Genomic DNA, 17,478 nt, shown 5'->3' with positions numbered 1-17,478 from the left:
TCAAATCAAAAAACAAATCCTAATACAAAAAACCTAATCTCCAATGGAGATCCCCACAATCAACCACCAAAATCTCATCAATTTCCCAGTGAAAAGCCACACCTTACCTCTCCCGGCCTCCGCCAACGGCATTCACAACGTCTCCGACGACATCGAGATGATCGCGCTCGAGAATTTAGGCTACACCAGCTTGAAGGACCTCATTCCGTCGTCGTCGCCGCCGGCCGCGGCCTCGCCGACCAGCGGCAGCTGGAGAGAGATCCCGATCAAGGATCCGCTGGTGCAGCACGCCGCGTGGGCGTACCTGCAGCCGATGGGGGAGGCGCGTGACGACGGCAGCCCGTGGTGGAGGCGGCTGGAGAGGAAGTGCTGCGGTTTGATCGGATGCTTCAGCGACGTCGTTTCCGCGGTTTTCGGCCGTTGGATCGCCGCTGAGAAAAGCGACGGCGATGATGATAAAGTTGACTGATGAGCCGTGGACTGCTTAAAACGGAGCTGCATTTTTTTGCGGAGGCTTTGTTTTGATTGGTGGATAAATTCTTTTTTTTTACTCTTTGTTTTGGTTACAAATCATTTCCGTTTATATTTGTGAATATACAATTTCGCTAGGGTTGTTTTTTTGGAGTTTTTAGGTTTAATTTTGTGTAAATAGTTATATAGTTGAGTGAAGAATTAATTTGGTTTGAGTTATATTAGTATTAATTCATATTTTTTGTGTAAATTATTTGTAGTTGGGTGTAGCGCTTATCGTTAGTCGTTCGTTCATTCCCTAATCGCAATTACTTATTTTTAATTATGTTTTACACCTGTATATTAATATTTTATTGCAAATTGCAACTAAAAAAGTCCTTTTGACCGAGAATCGTGGACATTGCGATTATTTAGCAATCATAACGACCCCCGTTATATATATACGGGTTATAATATTGAGAAAAAAATTATCTATTCCGTAAACAAATAGGGTCACATTTTGACATCAGTTAATACAATAGATTTTCTTTATTTTATTTTAATAAATGGACTGTACACTACTAATTTATTATACCCACAGGAGTAATCACTACATATAAAAGGACTCATGCTTCAATAATTTATTTATTTATCTGTAAAATAAAATAATTTATTAAAATTTGAACAGATATACAGGAGTATATTTTTATACTGTCTCACGATTTTTTGAACAGATATACACACTTTAGGTGACTACTAGTACTATTATTTTGCAAAAAAAAATATACTTCCATAGTCAACTATTAGGAATTCCAGTTTACTTTTACTTTTTACTATAAATGATAGGTAGACTTCACATTTTAGTAACTCATTCTACTTATAATCTATTGCAAGGGTATCACATTCTACTATCTGGTCTCAACCACTTTCCTTTACATTTATTTAAAATCGTGCCGAACTCAAATAAAATTCCTAATGACAAACAGAAAAAAGTAAATAAGATACTAGAACAGAGTAAATTTATGGGGAGTTAGAGCATCCGTAGCGGTGAAGGCTGCGGTGCTCGTCCGTCCGTGCCGCTGAGCACGGTGCCGTCCGTCCGCTGATGATGCTCGTCTGTCTGTGCCGCTGAGCAGCACACGTAGCGACGCCTCATTTGCCAACGTCATAGCCGTTGGCGATTTAAAATTTTATTTTTAAAAAAATGCGAAATTAATTGGAAAAAATGTTTTTAAAAAAAAAAAAAAAATTCCCACTTCCCAAAAAAATATATCCATTTTCTTCCCACTTTTAATTTATTTTTCAATTCCCCCCCCCCCCCAAAATTCACATTTTCATCTATAAATACCCTCACTTCAACACAAAAAAATCACATTCTCATCTATTCTATCATCATCTACATTCTCTCATCTTTTTTCCTCATACTCTCTCATCTAAATTCCCACCACACTACACAATGTCCGGCTCCGGTGATCACCCCTCCGACAATCGTGGTTGGAACCACGATTGGTTCAACTCCGACGAATTCCCTAGTCCAGAAACACAATTTACGGCCCCTCCTCAAACCCAAGGTTCGCAAACTCCGGGTGGCTACCATCCTTACCCGGTGCACGACCTAAACGCCTCCGGGTTCGGGAGGGAGCAACAGCTCTACTTTTACTCTTACTTCTGTTCCTACTCCTCCTGTTCGTGGCACCCGCACCCCGTACACTCCGGGTGAGATGATGGCGATGTTCAAAGCCTACTTGGCAGTCTCCAAAGATCCGGAAGTTGGCACGAACCAGACCGGGGAAACGTATTGGTGGCGCATCACTCATCTTTAAAATGAAACCCGGCCGGAGGGAACCATCTATCGCAATAGAGTATGGTGCGCAATTGCATCTTCAGATGCAACGAGGCAATCGGTAAGTTTCAGGGGATTTACCTCCAGGAAGAGCGGTCGGCGGGGAGCGGCACGAGCGAACTCGACATCATCACTGCCGCCTTGGCGACCTACCAACGCATGGAGTTCAAACCGTTCAAGTACCTCGATTGTTGGCAGGAGGGGCGCCAACATCCAAAGTATAGGGGCGGCATAGTAGCATCCTCCTCCAGCAAACGGTCGAGGTCGGTAGCCCTATGCGACGGCGCCTCCAATGATGTGGCTACCCAGCTTGCCGGAACTAACTTGGATAGCCCCGACGCTGGCCCGAGCAGTTCCCGCCGACCGCAAGGAAGGAAGAAGGCGACGACCACCCGTCGTCGCGCCCCGACTCCAGCTGCCCCCGCTTCGGCTCCCTTTGTACCTCCTCCACCCCCGAACAACATGTTGTGGACCCTCTTGGGTCAACTCTATTTGAACGATACGTCTAAGATGACTCCGGAGCAACTTGCAACACATGAGCAAATGATCTGGGGTCTCAAGAGGCAATTGGGGTTAGAGGACTAGTCTTCGACGTGTGTAATTTTTATTTTTTAGGATTTTAATTATGTATTTTTATTTTTTAGTATTTTAATTATGTAATTTTTATTTTTTAGGATTTTAATTATGTAATTTTTAATTTTAATGTATTTTTATAATGTAGAAATGTTTTTAATAATTGGAGTATTTAAATTGAATAATAGAATGGTGGGACCCTTGAACTTGTCTTTAGCTAAGAGCACGGATGTGGGTGTTGTGCTCTTAGCTAAAGACAAGAAGTAAAAGTGGGTCCGGACCCACTTAGTTAAGAGCACGGATAGAGATGCTCTTAGAGAATTGAAATTAGACTATCTCTCTATCAATACTCCAAATTCTATAAGAGCACTCCCAATGCACTCGGCGATAAAAACCGGCGTTTTAACGCCGGGTATCGCCGAGTTTTCGCCGGCAATGGGGAGAAGTCGGCGTTTTTCCGGCGTTAATTCTACCGAATTAACGCCGGTTCCCGTTTTAACGCCGATTTATCGCCGAGTGAACGCCGGCCACTGTAGGGCGCGTTCGGCGTATTTTCGGCGTTTTTTTTTTTTTTTTTTTTTAAATACCCAACGGCTATTTTTACTCCCCTATATATAATTCCTCCTCCTCCTCCATTCATCACACATAATCTTCATTTTCTCAATCTTCTATATTCAATCTTCAAAATTATGAGTTCAAATAGGAAAAATTCCCGAAAAAGTAAGGGTAAGGGCAAAGAGTCGAGTTCGCAAATTCCCAACACTGATGAAGCAAATGAGCAGTGGATGAGCTCGTTGTTGTCGATGGGTTCTCCTCCCGGCCAATATCCATATGCGGGTCCGTCCCCATTGCAGACTCCTACGCCACGCAGACTTTCTCCGTACTTCCAGTCTGCCCTCAGCATGCCCTCTCCAGCCGACGATGTGTATCGCCCCCAGATAGTCACATCGTTGTTCGACACCCCTGGATCAACCCCAGGCGACGAAGAATCTTAGGCCGCGACGTACACAACGGATCCGACACTCAGCACGGACGACTACGAGGTGGAAGAAACGCCCGCCGAGCCGCCTTCCAGGAGCGGGAAGGGGAAGGCGCCGGCGTCGACGGCTGCGACTGATACGGCTTCCGATGAGAAGCCGAAGCGGACAAGGACTACTTACACTCTCGAAGAGTCCGAGCTGATAGCCAACTGCTGGGCGGACACGACGCAAGACGCGGAGCGCAGCAACTACCGGACTGAGATCATGTTCTGGGCGCAGGTTACGGAGAAGTACACGACCAACAAGACTGCCTCGATGAAGGACCATGGCAGTGAGGCGATCCGCCGGCATTGGGAGCGCCTCATGAGGGACTGCGGCCATTTCAACGATATATATTCTAACTTGATGACGAACATGACGAGTGGCCAAAACGAGCACATGGTCCGAGATGAGGCCATCCAGATGTATAGTGGCCAGTTCTTGTCGAAGGGCTTCAAGTATTGGAAAATCTATGATAGGCTGAAGGATCTCCCCAAATTCCGGACGGAGATGCACAGCGCGCTGCACGGGAAATCGGTGCGCTCGCGACTTAGCGGTGCGGAGAGTGAGGGCAGCGCGATCCCCATCGACTTGTCTGAGGATGGTCCGCACGACCGCCCTGTGGGAGCGAAGAAGGCGAAGGGGAGGCGGAAGGGGAAGGGCACATCGTCAGATGCCCAGTCGGAATCCCCGTTCTTACAACAAGCCACGTTCTCTTCCAATGCCGCCACTCTGGCGCAGCTTTACACGCTGTACTTCACCGGCGGCGGCACCCCAGAAGAGAAGCAGTCCCTCTGGTCGACCATCCAAAATATGAAGATCAAGATGGGCCTCTCGCCGGACGCTCCTCCCTCTTAGTTTTTTAAATCCTTGTTTTTTATGGTTTTTTATTTGTAGTTTTTTTTTTCTCGTTGTATTATATTTTCCAATGATTAATACAACGACGAATTGTTCATTTATAAATCTATTTATTAAACACATTTGTAGGGAAAATTAAATAATATTAAAAATGATGATGTAAAAATGAAATGTTGAGTTAGGGAGAAATAAGGGAGAAATAAGGGAGAAACCATTGGAGCAGTTGGCTAAAAGTTGGCTAAAAACTGGGGATAAATTTTGGTGCTGATGTGGCGCTGATGTGGCAGGAGTTAGGGAGAAATAAGGGAGTTTTTAGGGAGAGCACTGGGAGTGCTAATACATCACAAAAATGGCTCCGTATTTTGAAATCTATTCCATTTTTTTTATATCTAACAAACAAATACATATTTTTAGATTTACAACAATATTAGTATAGTAAAATTCACTTTTTGAGATTTTGCTGAATATAAGAATTAAATGGATATAAAATATTTTTTAAAATTTTGGATATAAAATATTCTTTTAAATTAAATTTTTTATAAATGGTTGAAGTAAAATCATTATTTAATAGTATGACATTTTAAATTAAAATGATTTTGTGTTTGATATAAGTAATTGGAGATTATGTAAAACATGTACCTTGTTGATTATTACGTCTATTATATAGAACACAAATATTTTAATTATATAAAAAATTATTTGGCCATTGAAATTCTACAAGCTGTGCAAACTTTTTTCCTATTATATATAATAAAAAAAATATATAAACCACACAAAAGCATGCGAAATGAACATTGGCATAATTATGAGGCTGAGTAACGAAATAATTGTGAGGTCTGTTTTTAGCAAAGTTAGGTCGTTGTCATCCCATCTTTTTTCTTGGATTTTAATTGAATAGTGGAAGAAGCTATATTGTTCACATCGTTTCTAGATTTCTATTTCTTGTCGGCAATTTAATAATTTAATATAGTCAAAAGTTAACATGACAGAATTGATACGTAGTTCACGATATTATTTGTAATTCAAATTCATTTATAAATTGCAAGGAGAAAATATTTCAGGAATAAGGAGTTACGTAATTAAATGTGAACCTTAAATGATGTGAATTTGGATTTTACAAAATTATAATATTCTCGCTGACTATTCTTTCATTAAAATCCATTCGATAAGTAATAGTACGTGGCGGATTGCCAAAAATTAAGTTTTTCAACACTTGTTTAAGGTAGTGTGACAAGTTATCTTACAACCACGCTCACGTGGGAAATTGAATACACTGAAAACTTCATATGATAATTGGGTGACATGAAATTTGAAAGAAAAGCTTAAAAGTGATGGATTACAATTTACATCCAAATGCTTCAATTCAACAATCACATGGAGTTGTATAGTATTTGCTAATATGAATTCAAATTCATTTCTCAAATCTTTCAATCCGAATGTAACATCTCCAATATTATAAATTTGCAACAGATAATATTTCCTAGACCGTAACAAACACCCAGTTCATGCACATAAAAGTAATTTTTGGACTATGTGTGGTTTTGATTGTGGCCCAATTTTTTTTTCTAGTTTCACCAGTTTTCTCATCATAAATTACATTTAAAGGACATATCTATAGCTTTTTTTGGTACTGCTAAAATAAAATAATTTAGATGGTCTGACACAAAATTACTAAGACAAAATCTATGTTCATAACTTACGCTTCATTTAATATGTAGTATATGTAACATCACATGTGCTGAGCCAAACATGGCATTATTCATGCATAGATTAAACATTAATATACTAAAACATACTCTATACAACAATCACTCCAAAATGATCACTTCGTGCATAATTGCATGTGAGAAGCCAACCCTTTAGGTCTAGAATACAACAGATATTGTCTAAATAATCAAACATATATGTGAATAAGACATTTTATACAATTGCATTCAATTATACATACATTACCAAACTCTGTAACTACCTTTTCTTACCTGGCCTTCCTATTGCTACATTTGAGTCTTCTGATTCCATCTGTCTTTTGTTCCGAGTCTGTGGTGTGTCGAGCTAGCTCCTAACACGCTGCCCCCATCGATGTGGATCTTTCACTGCCCTCTCAAAGCTCGCGGCAACAAGATTCAAATTTGATTCGAATCAATTAAGTTGCAAAATCAACCGAGAGATGCTACCACCTACTACCAATAATCTCCACAAGAGCATCTCCCATCTTTGAAATGATGAAACACTTTTGAATCTCCTACAGCAATCTCCCTCTTCGTAACGAGTGAGATCTTCTTCGTTGCAGAATGGCAATCTTCACACAACCTCACGTTCTTTCTTATAAGCACGGTCTGCCCTCTTGCTGTCTTGATCAGACCAAAACAAGTAGCCAGCCTTACACTGTGGAACATCGGAGAATTACCTCTGGCTTTCAGTGACTCTACCGGCTTGAGCTCAGAAACACCCGAAAAATGCAGGCTGTCTTCGCCTATCATTCTTGAAAGAATATCAAGAACTTCATAGACAGCATAGCTCTCACCATGTGTTTTGTCATGATTCTTGAAATTGTGAGTTATACCATTGTGCTCCACTATGCTGCAGCTGCTGGTCATCTTCAATCCTTGTTTCTTCATCAAATTTCTAATGCGTTCCACATCTTCCCATCTCCCGACTTCAGCATACATGTTGGCAAGCAAGACATAGCACCCTGTGTTATCACTATCTAGAGAGAAAATACGATCTGCAGCCAGCTCAGCCATCGTAATGTCTCTGTGATGCCGGCTAGCAGCTAACAAAGATCCCCATATCCGAGAAGTTGGCTCCAGTGGCATTTCCTCTATGAGGCATTTAGCACGTTCAAGATAACCAGCACGGCCTAATAAATCAAGCACACAACCATAATGTTCTATACCGGGATCGACTCCATAATCCCTCTTCATCGAGTCAAAAAAGTTCCAACCATCATCTAGTAAGCCAGCAATGCTGCAAGCCGACAGAAGGGAAACAAACGTGCTTCCATTTGGCTCATGGCCTTCGTTTATCATGTCGGAGAAAATCCCAAAACAATATGATCCAAAACCATGAATAGCATACGCCATGATGATAGTGTTCCACGAGACAAGATCCTTCAACTCCAATCTATCAAAAACTTTACGCGCAGCCTCAAGATCCCCACATTTGGAATACATATGGATCAATGCATTAGCCACACAAACACCTAATGAAATCCCCAATTTGTAGATTTGGGCATGAATCTGTTCCCCTTCTTTTGGTAAGGCGATTTCAGCATAGCCAGCAAGAGTCGAAGCAAATGTCATCTCATCAGGTACATAAGGCTCAAGCTGCAAATCTTTAAAAGTTTCCAAGGCTTCTCTTTCCTTCGAATTCTGGACAAAAGCAGCAATCATAGCATTCCACGACACTAAGTTCCTAGCCTTCATACTACAAAACACACTCTCCGCAAGCACTAATCTCCCACACTTACCATACATATCAACAAGAGCAGTCTCCAATACTAAATGAGACAAATACCCTTTTCTCAACGCATATCCATGAACGGCTTTGCCTTGTAACAGTGCTCTGAGGTTTGAGCAAGAAGGAAGCAGGTTAATCAACGTGACAGTATCCGGTGCCACATAGTTATCACCATCTTGCATCTTTTCCACACAAGAAAACGACTCAAACGGTTTACCATTCACTGCAAATGCACCAATCATCGAATTCCAAACGACCACATTCTTCTCTACAATTCTCTCGAAATATCTCTCAGCATAATCAACCTCACCACATTTCCCAAACATATCAATGACCGAGCTCTGAATCATCGGATCTAGATCAAGCCCATTTCTAACCACTTGGCAAAAGATCTCCTTTCCACTCAACAAACGACGCTCAAGCACACAAGCACCCAAAGCACTTACACAACTGATCCTGTCAAGTCCAGCTCGAACTCTCTGCATCTTCTTGAAACACATCAATGAGCTCCGGCCATCTCCAACCAAAACATACCCTCTTACCATTGAATTCCACGAAACTAAATCCCTCACCAGCATCCTCTCAAAAACTCTCTCAGATTCCTCAATGCAGCCAACCTTAGCATACATCACAATCAGTGCATTACATATATACACATCTTCATCAAAACCAAGCTTAATAACCATTGAGTGAACATTCTGCCCTTCCTTCAAACCAACACACGCCTTGATCACAAAAGGGAAAGTGAAATTATCAGCTTCGATTCCTTCAATTTGCATCCGATAATACATTTCTACGGCTTCTTGAAACATTCCTGAGTCAACTAAACCCCTAATCATCACATTCCAAACAAAAATGTCCGATTTATCCATTTTGTCAAACAGTTGGAGTGCGGTCTCCAAACAACCAGAACTCACACAATAAAGCAGTCTTTTAATCGACAAAATTGAACCCTCGACGCTTCTAAACTTCCTTCTTCTTGGGGAGGTGGTGTTTTTCCTCGAATTACGGCTTCTGATTCGAAGCCCATGATTCGGGGATTTGTTTGAAGCTTGAATTGCAGGAAAATATCTGTATTCTGAGGTGGGAGGTAGGATATGGAGCCGAAGATTTAGCAATTCTTTAGCCATTTTTTCTTGGAAACTCGCTAGCAGATTATTTTCGAAATTGAAATTGGATTCGAGAGAAAGACCGTTATTTCAGTTATTGGCATCCTTGGCTTGTTTAATTGGAGTATCGTTAACATTTCTTTCTTTTCGATTTTGATGAAAGTTTTGTCGGAAAATATGTTACTGAGTATTTTTTAATAATAATATTAATGTGAGAACAATAGAATTGTAAGTAAATAAATTTTACCTAATTCTATTACTACGAATCATCTAGAAAAGAAAATGTTTCAAATATTGAAATAAATTGGGCTAAACCCATTTAGAGAATAGTACACCAATGTACAGATAGAAGATTAGAAAATTGTAACCTAAGATGATAAAGAGATAAGTATGCACAAATTTGGGGACATAACAGATGATAATTGTGTACTATTATTTTAAGAAGGATTTAAGGGCATCCACAGCAGTCTCTTATCCGTCTCTTAACCGTCTCATCTATTCATTATTCATGGATTCCACTGTACTTTTCACTCCATCTCTTAACTAAGAGATAGCACCCACATTCATCCATCTCTTAACCATCTCATCTCTTAACTATTCATTCAATTTCGTTTTTCATTTTTATTTTCAACAAATCCAATTAATAAAAAACACACTTCATTAAATAAAATAAAATTACAATTTAAAATCCTAAAAAAAAATACATAATTAAAATCCTAAAAAAAAAACACACATAATTAAAATCCTAAAAAAATAAAAATACACACCATTAAAAAAAATGGAGGCAAAAAGTTGTCTAATGAAGATCATTTGCGTCTACTCGTTGCCAAATTTTGCCCAAATGTGCTCCATTAGATTCTCCTGGAGTTGGCCGTGGGCGGTAGAATCACGTGTCCTAGCTCGAATACACATCCGCTCTTCCAAAGACGGATGCAATCCATTGCGAGGCGGACTACTTGCGGTAGAGCTTCCCGCGGTCTCAAGGTCGAACCAATTTCCCGCCTGAGGTCCTTCGTCGGCAACAATCATGTTGTGCAAGATTATGCACGTATACATGATGTCGACCATATTATCTATAAACCACGTACGAGCCGGGGCTTTGATAATGTTCCATCGAGCTTGGAGAACCCCGAACGCTCTCTCCACATCCTTGCGAGCAGCCTCTTGCTTCTGCGCAAAAAGAGCCTGTTTTTCGTTCGCAGGCCTGTTGAACGTCTTCACGAAGGTTGGCCACTTCGGATAGATGCCGTCGGCAAGATAGTACCCCATTTTATACTGGCGGTTGTTAGCGACGAAGTTGATGGTCGGCGCTTTACCATTCAGAACTTCGGTGAAGAGGTCGGAGTGGTTGAGCACGTTGATGTCGTTGTTCGAGCCAGGGACCCCGAAATACGCATGCCAAATCCATAGCCGGTAGTCGGCGACGGCCTCGAGTATAACGGTGGGGTGGGTGCCTTTGTGGCCGCTCGTGTATGACCCTCTCAACGCTGTTGGGCAATTCTTCCATTGCCAATGCATGCAATCGACGCTCCCGAGCATCCCGGGAAACCCGTGTGCTTGTTCGTGAAGTTGGAGCAGAAACTGACAATCCACGGTGTTTGGCTTCTTCAGAAATTCGTCGGTGAAGGCTGCCCGGACGCCTTTGCAGAAGTTCATCAAACAAAGTCTCCCAGTGGTTTCTCCGACGTGTAGGTATTCGTCGAACAAATCCGCCGTTTGTCCAGTAGCAAGCTGACGGATTGCTGCAGTACATTTCTGGAGCGTTGTGTGTCTGGGACGGCCAGTAGCGTCGAAACCTTCTTTGAAGTACTCTTCCCGGGCCGCCAATGTATTTGCGATATGCAAAAATAGCGGGCGTGACATACGGAAACGGCGACGGAAGTAGGTATCATCCCATCTCGGGTTGTTAGAGAAGTAATCGCGTACCAACCTTGCGGCGGCTTGCTCCCGGTCACGATGGATGTATTTCCGGGTTCGCTTTTGACGCGCCGCGGCTTCCTCCTCCTCCCTACGTCGATCTTCTTCTAGCAATTGTTCCATTAGTTGACGCATTTGCTCAAATGGATCCATGAATTGATTAAATTTGGGAGAAGAAAAATTTTTTGAGATGAGGAATGCAGTGTGTTTGAGTGAGCATAGAGAGTTCTTTTATGGTGGATAATTTGTGGGAATGATTTGGTATTTATAGAAGTGATTTGGGGCTTAAAAAAAATTTAAAAAAAATTAAAAAATTATAAAAAACGGCTATAAACGGCTAGTATAATTTTTGAAATTTTTTTTATATATATTTTTTATTTTTTTGAATTTTTTCTGATTTTTAAAAAAAAATAAAAAAAAAATCAATTTTAACGGATATAAACGACGCCCACTCGCGGGACGGCGAGTGGGCGTCACGCACGAACCGGAGCTCGCCACGTCGCCCAAGCGCGTGGCGAGACGTCTCGCGGGGTGCCTCGCCGCGACGGGACGCGGGATGCGCTGGCGACGAGATGGGGACGAGACGACGCCCACAACGCCGTCTCGCTGGCGTCTCGTCCCTCCGAGACGAGATCGGGACATTTTTTTTTGCCGCTGTGGATGGCCTAATACATTTTGCTAATTAGAACATTAGAGATAAGAGAATAACGCTATAATTTATTCTTTTTTCAAAGATTTTTTATGAGATATTGTTGTCATTAATTTTGTGTGGGGAAGGAATTGACAGAGGAAAATGGTGTTAGGAAAGACAAAAACTCAATCTTCTTTTAGGTTCAATGTAGTAAAATGATCTTGGATTTCTGTTTTCATATTATCGCTCATTTTGAAGAAACATGCAAACCATGTTAACACGTGTGAGAAAAAAATATACTAATATTTCTCATAAATTTAATTTGTAATAAAGAAATTGGTTTTGTTCTTAAATCTTCAATTTAACATGTACCACTTCACTGGTATGAAATTGGAGTACTATTTACATATCATTTCCACAAATTTTGTATGAAAAATTAGAAAAAACAAGAGGGATATATACATCATGGACGGATCCGGGAATTTATATGAAGAGGGGGCAAAAATATACATAGACAAAATTTAAGAGATTTAAGAGGGACAATTAGTGAGAAATTAAAACAAATATATTTTATAATGTATAATTTATGTATATATGATAGAAATTTGAGGTGGGGCATTTGCCCATGCTAACTAGTAGTTGGATCCGTCCTTGATATACATAGTCGTTACATATATTTTAGATGAATAAAACTGTATATAAATATTTCAAAATATTAAAATATTTAAAGATGCAACATTTTCTTAGTAGTAATAACTTTTATACACGTAAAATTAAATTAAGCATTTTTGTAAAAAAGTAGAGGTTAGATGTAAAACTTTGACGATCCACCTTGTTTCCTTTGGGGCTAAAGAAACACGAATGACAGATCTAGCTTCAAAAAATTGAATTTCGTCCAACAACTGAGTGGGGATCTCGGGTGCTTATGTGGGGCATAGGTTGCGATGAATAGGGTATAGAAGATCCAATAAAACTAGAGTTCTTGCTGAAAATGAGGTAGTGTAATACCCTGCCGCGATTGTCTTCGCCGTCCGCCGAACATTGTGCTAAAATAAGATACTCCGTATATTTAAAGAAAAAAATTTGAGAACAATTGAGATATTTTGGTGTGAAAAATTAAGAGGTGATAAGAGTGTAGTGTACCCTGTTGTCATTTGTTATGATCTTAGAATGCTTTTAACAATCTAAGAATGTGGAACTAGATTCTATGAGTTAGAGTAACTGAACAAGCTATTTCAGTATTTTGCCTTTATCTTGTGTATATAATTCATGGAGTGGCAATATTATTCAAAAGCAAAGAGGATTAAGGAAAAAAATAGTATGATTCATTTCCAGCTGAAACGCCTTGAAAATAAAAGGTCCAAGGCATTTCCACAAAAATATGCCTAAAATTAACTCCAAATAACAAAATAAATGAAATCATATTTCTTCAGGAATGCTCTGTAGAACGGGCCTCCACGAACGCCGGCCCGCCCTCAAAATCTGCCTTGTACGCATCAAATTCAGCCGCTGCTCTAGCGACAAATTCGCCTCCGCCGTCCGCCTCCCCCAGCCTCCGCCATTTTCCCTGATCGCCTCTAGCACCTGCTTTAGATCTTCCTTCCTCACCACGATCTTCATCCGTCCATCCTCCGCCGCGATTTCTCCGCCGTTAATGTGCGAAATCGCCTCCATAATACTGCTCGCCACAGGTTTCTGAATTCTTCCCGATCTCGAGAACCTTCTCCTCGGCGACGATTTGTCTTCCATTTCGTTTCCCCCTTTTTGATACGGTACGGTTGCTCTCCTCTTCTCGATTGCTTGCTTATTTCTGTACGGTTTGGGTGATCTGAATTGAATTTTCATGCTGCCAATTTATAGTGTACTGAATCGAATAAAATATTAGCTCGATGAATAGTACTTAATCGAATTGATTAAATTTCATCTTAAATAAAATAGTCTTGACTTTGCTTCCAGCGCTTTTTAGCTAGATTTTTGTGAATTGATTACGTTTTTCAACCGGATTATTATTAAAAATTGGACGATGATTATTAGTTAAACAAGCGCCCTTTGCGTGGATGTTTAGCTAACTCATATTTTAATTATCATAAATTCGTATGAATATGTCAAGTGTGAGATCACATGCAAAATCCAAAATTAGCGGCAAATTTTAATCGAGTAAACATTCTATTATCGTGCTTTGTTCTAGAACTTACCATTCAAGATTAAATTAAATAAATAGCATATTTAATATACTAGTTCATTCTAAAATATGATTTGTAAGATGGTGATTAGTGGTTACATATTAACATTGTAACTAAAAAAATTGTAGTAGTATTTGATTACTTGTATTTTGAACCAAACTCTGTCGTCTACTTTTAGTCTTTATTGGACGTAATAAATTAATTGGAAAACTGCAACAAAATTAGATTCTTGGGGAATGGGGTGACATTCATACCGGTAAGAATCACATGTACAACGTATCCACTTTTCATGGGTTATAAGTTACAAGTGTAAAGAGTGGCATGATAATCAGCCACATATTTAATTCTAAGTAATTTAATTAGTTTGAGTCGGTGGAGGTTATAGACCCTTCGATCAAAATTATGGACAAAATTAAAAGACAGGTGGCAAAGCGCGGTTGATTGGGTGGGTGGGTGGTAAGGTTGGAGCTGATCTTTGTAGTTGGTCGAACAGAAAAACCTAGTTTATTATGAACAGCACATTATGCTAACACAGTCTGTTCCAACTCATTGTAATGTTCAAATTAAGTATTCAATTTTATTTAGAGGCACATTAAGTTCTCAATTAATAACGAAATTTCTAATTCATTTCTGTATCAATTATAGAGCACTAGTAGTACTAAGAGCATCTCCAATGGAGGATGTCCCGACGTCGGATCGCCCTGTGGAAAGTCTGCTATTAGGCGTGGGGGGATGCGGACACGGGAGATCCAACGCATTCCCGGGACGTCCGCCATTATGGCATACCGACGGACGTCCCGATGCAATTTTTATTTTTTATTTATGAAGGCCTAAAACAAAAACATATCAGCGAGACACCCGTTCGGCTAGCGGCAAACTATATAGATTCAACGCATATGTATGTTTTAAAAAAAAAAAAAAATCGTTGCATTTTCGTATTCGTGTCTAAATTTTAATTCCGTAAATTGTTTAATTTGGTGAGTTTGTGAATTTTTATTATTGTGGAAGTCCGTCGGGATGTCCTTGGGGATGTTCGCCACTGTGCAGTAGGATGTCCTTATGAAATGGCAATGCTGTGGGAGGTCCTTATGACGTGGCAAGAGGTGTTTTCGGGAAGTCCGTCGGGAAGGGCAACGGAACATCCGTCCCATTGGAGATTCTCTAAGTAAACTGAAGCCATTTCATAATTCAATTCTTAAAGGTTGGACAATATTGTCTTTCATGAGATGAGAGAGTCTTGTGTGAGAATGACTAAAATCTTTGTAAAAAAAAATTAGTGCATGATTGTACATTTATAATTATATTAACCATATTATAAATGTCAACCTCAAAATAAATACCATATTATAAACTCATTTGGAGAATTGGTACTAAGCTGAATACGAACTTATATGTTTTGCGAATTTTTTGCCAATGTAAATTTTTAAACAATTTAAAAGATACAAATACAAGCAATAATTTACAAGTCTCCCCATGAATAAATTCTCCAACCTCATAAATAAGCTCGAATATTTTTACATAGTACTGTAATTTTATTTTCACACTTTTTTTTTTATTATTTCACTCTAATTATAATTTTCAGTCTGTAATGAGAACTTTCTTTCATTAATTTAAAAGCTCTTGTGACTTTATAATTTAAGTTGCTATGAATAAGCTTGGCCGGCCACCGCTTAGTCTCTTAGGTCTATTTTGTCGAAGGGAAGTCACCCAGTTGGGCCTGTTGGGCCTTTTATTATCAAACATTTAAAATACTAAATATATTAGAAGTGTCTTAATTATGTCTAACACGGGATATGAAACTTGAAATTAATGTTCTTGAGTCTTGATGCCATTATATTTTCTAATAATTATATATTCAATAAACTAATCATGCTAATGTAAAAACTAATATTCCACATATAATACTAAAATCATAAGTTTCAGAAGCTCTCATAACGTATGGGTTTCATAACGATAGCCCGTAAAGAAATTTGAAGCCCAAACTAAGAAACAATCTTTTATTGTTGTCATTCTTTTTTTTTGCTTGATCTTTCTCTATCTTATTCGTTTTTCCTCTAAATACATCGAATATTTGGAAAAAGAAACATTATTTTATATCCCCCTGTCAAAACTCAAGTAAAATATCATGAAAATAAAAAATGGTTTAGCTTATTGGTATTTTGCAGAGAGCAAATGGCGACCAGACTTGAAAAGATCTTAAAAAAGATGTGTCCGATAAACAACAAAAACAGAAAAGCAAAAAAAAGCAGGCACATGACAGACAGACAGAAAAACAAACCAGATTCAAATGAAGACACATCACACACACTTCCCACGAGGCCTTTGTCCCTTTAAACCCGCTCTCTCACTAATTCTAAGCACTAAACTTCAAACATCATCTGCTCACACTCAGACCCTCAGATCCGATCTCTTGTCCTAATCCTACTTCATTTGTCCGAATATCCCAACCAGATAAATAAGCAATAATTAAATAAGTAAAAATATGTAGAAAATCATTCATCATAAGCAAGATTTCAAGATTCACTTTAGGTGTTTACATGCTCATAATGTGCAGGAGTCAATAAAGAAAAGAAGATGGATCTCATCTTTACAACATAGAGATCTGCTAAAAGAAACAAATAAATTATTCAATTCGATCTCCCAAAAGTAGAGCACATGTAAATCGGATCTCATCACTGAAAAATATTCGATTTTTCCAGAAAACAAGTTCAGAAAATAATTAAATAAGAAAAATGACAAAAAAAAAAAAACAAAACAAAGTAGCTTTAGACTTAAGAGGCGTGCCTAATTCAACAAAAGCCACTTTTTTCTTGACTCTTTTACATCATCACAACTAGGAAAGAGTTGCAATACACAAAATATCTAAGAATTCAACTCCAGCAAGAAATTATCACACTTCACCTCCAAGTGTGTGATTCCCATTATTATCACTTCAATATTAAAAATGTGATTCGCATCAAGAATCTACATCGAATTTAAAAAGAAAACCCCCAAATAGAAAAGAGGGGGAAATTACACACGACAGTACAAGAAAATTATTTTAATTTGTTTGACATATTTAGGAGGAGAGGACCACGCAATGGACCTCACATGACTCATCGTCACGTGCCCATGTCGACACACCCCAATAATCAATATGCCTCAACAAAATTAATCAATCAAGTATTTTAAATGCCAGTATTATAGTACCATAAAAACACAAGGAGCAGGTACTCTTTGGGGAAAAGGACATTCTGATTTACTTGGCAGTCTAAGCCGCTGCAATAAATTCAAATATCTCCTACATTTACACTATCAAATCTCAATTTTGACTTAAACATCTAGTAATTCATTACAATTTGGATGAAAAAACCCCAATTTCACATAATTTTACACAACCATACATCAGCAAATCTAAATCCAACAAACTCAGGCAGATAAATAAACAAGAAATTAC

At 39.1% G+C, this 17,478-nt stretch overlaps 3 protein-coding genes across 3 annotated transcripts; 1 reads left to right on the top strand and 2 right to left on the bottom strand.

Moving 5' to 3' along the window:
• The first annotated feature begins 43 nt into the window (after positions 1 to 43).
• On the top strand, positions 44 to 469 carry LOC148926790 (uncharacterized). The gene has a single exon (XM_089059251.1). It carries the CDS (start codon positions 44 to 46, stop codon positions 467 to 469), a length of 426 nt encoding a protein of 141 aa, XP_088915377.1.
• A 6,051-nt stretch (positions 470 to 6,520) lies between these two features.
• On the bottom strand, positions 6,521 to 9,459 carry LOC125187703 (Tetratricopeptide repeat (TPR)-like superfamily protein). Its single transcript, XM_048084334.2, has one exon. The coding sequence runs from the start codon at positions 9,330 to 9,332 to the stop codon at positions 6,924 to 6,926; it is 2,409 nt and encodes an 802-aa protein (XP_047940291.2). The 5' UTR covers positions 9,333 to 9,459; the 3' UTR covers positions 6,521 to 6,923.
• Positions 9,460 to 10,127: 668 nt separating this feature from the next.
• LOC148926789 (uncharacterized) lies at positions 10,128 to 11,381 on the bottom strand. Its single transcript, XM_089059250.1, has one exon. The coding sequence runs from the start codon at positions 11,379 to 11,381 to the stop codon at positions 10,128 to 10,130; it is 1,254 nt and encodes a 417-aa protein (XP_088915376.1).
• Between the last annotated feature and the right edge of the window lie 6,097 nt (positions 11,382 to 17,478).

The sequence above is a fragment of the Salvia hispanica genome, chromosome 5 (assembly GCF_029641045.1).
Source record: "Salvia hispanica isolate PSC_SH4W2 chromosome 5, Shi_PSC_v1, whole genome shotgun sequence".
NCBI lineage: Eukaryota > Viridiplantae > Streptophyta > Magnoliopsida > Lamiales > Lamiaceae > Salvia > Salvia hispanica.
The sequence above is the reverse complement of the archived record's forward strand: the minus strand, read 5'-3'. Positions and strand labels throughout refer to the sequence as shown.

What these genes read in the sequence shown, in the direction of transcription:
- LOC148926790 (XM_089059251.1), top strand. Translation starts at nt 44, where the DNA reads ATGGAGATCCCCACAATCAACCACCAAAATCTCATCAATTTCCCAGTG.
- LOC125187703 (XM_048084334.2), bottom strand. Translation starts at nt 9,332, where the DNA reads ATGGCTAAAGAATTGCTAAATCTTCGGCTCCATATCCTACCTCCCACC.
- LOC148926789 (XM_089059250.1), bottom strand. Translation starts at nt 11,381, where the DNA reads ATGGATCCATTTGAGCAAATGCGTCAACTAATGGAACAATTGCTAGAA.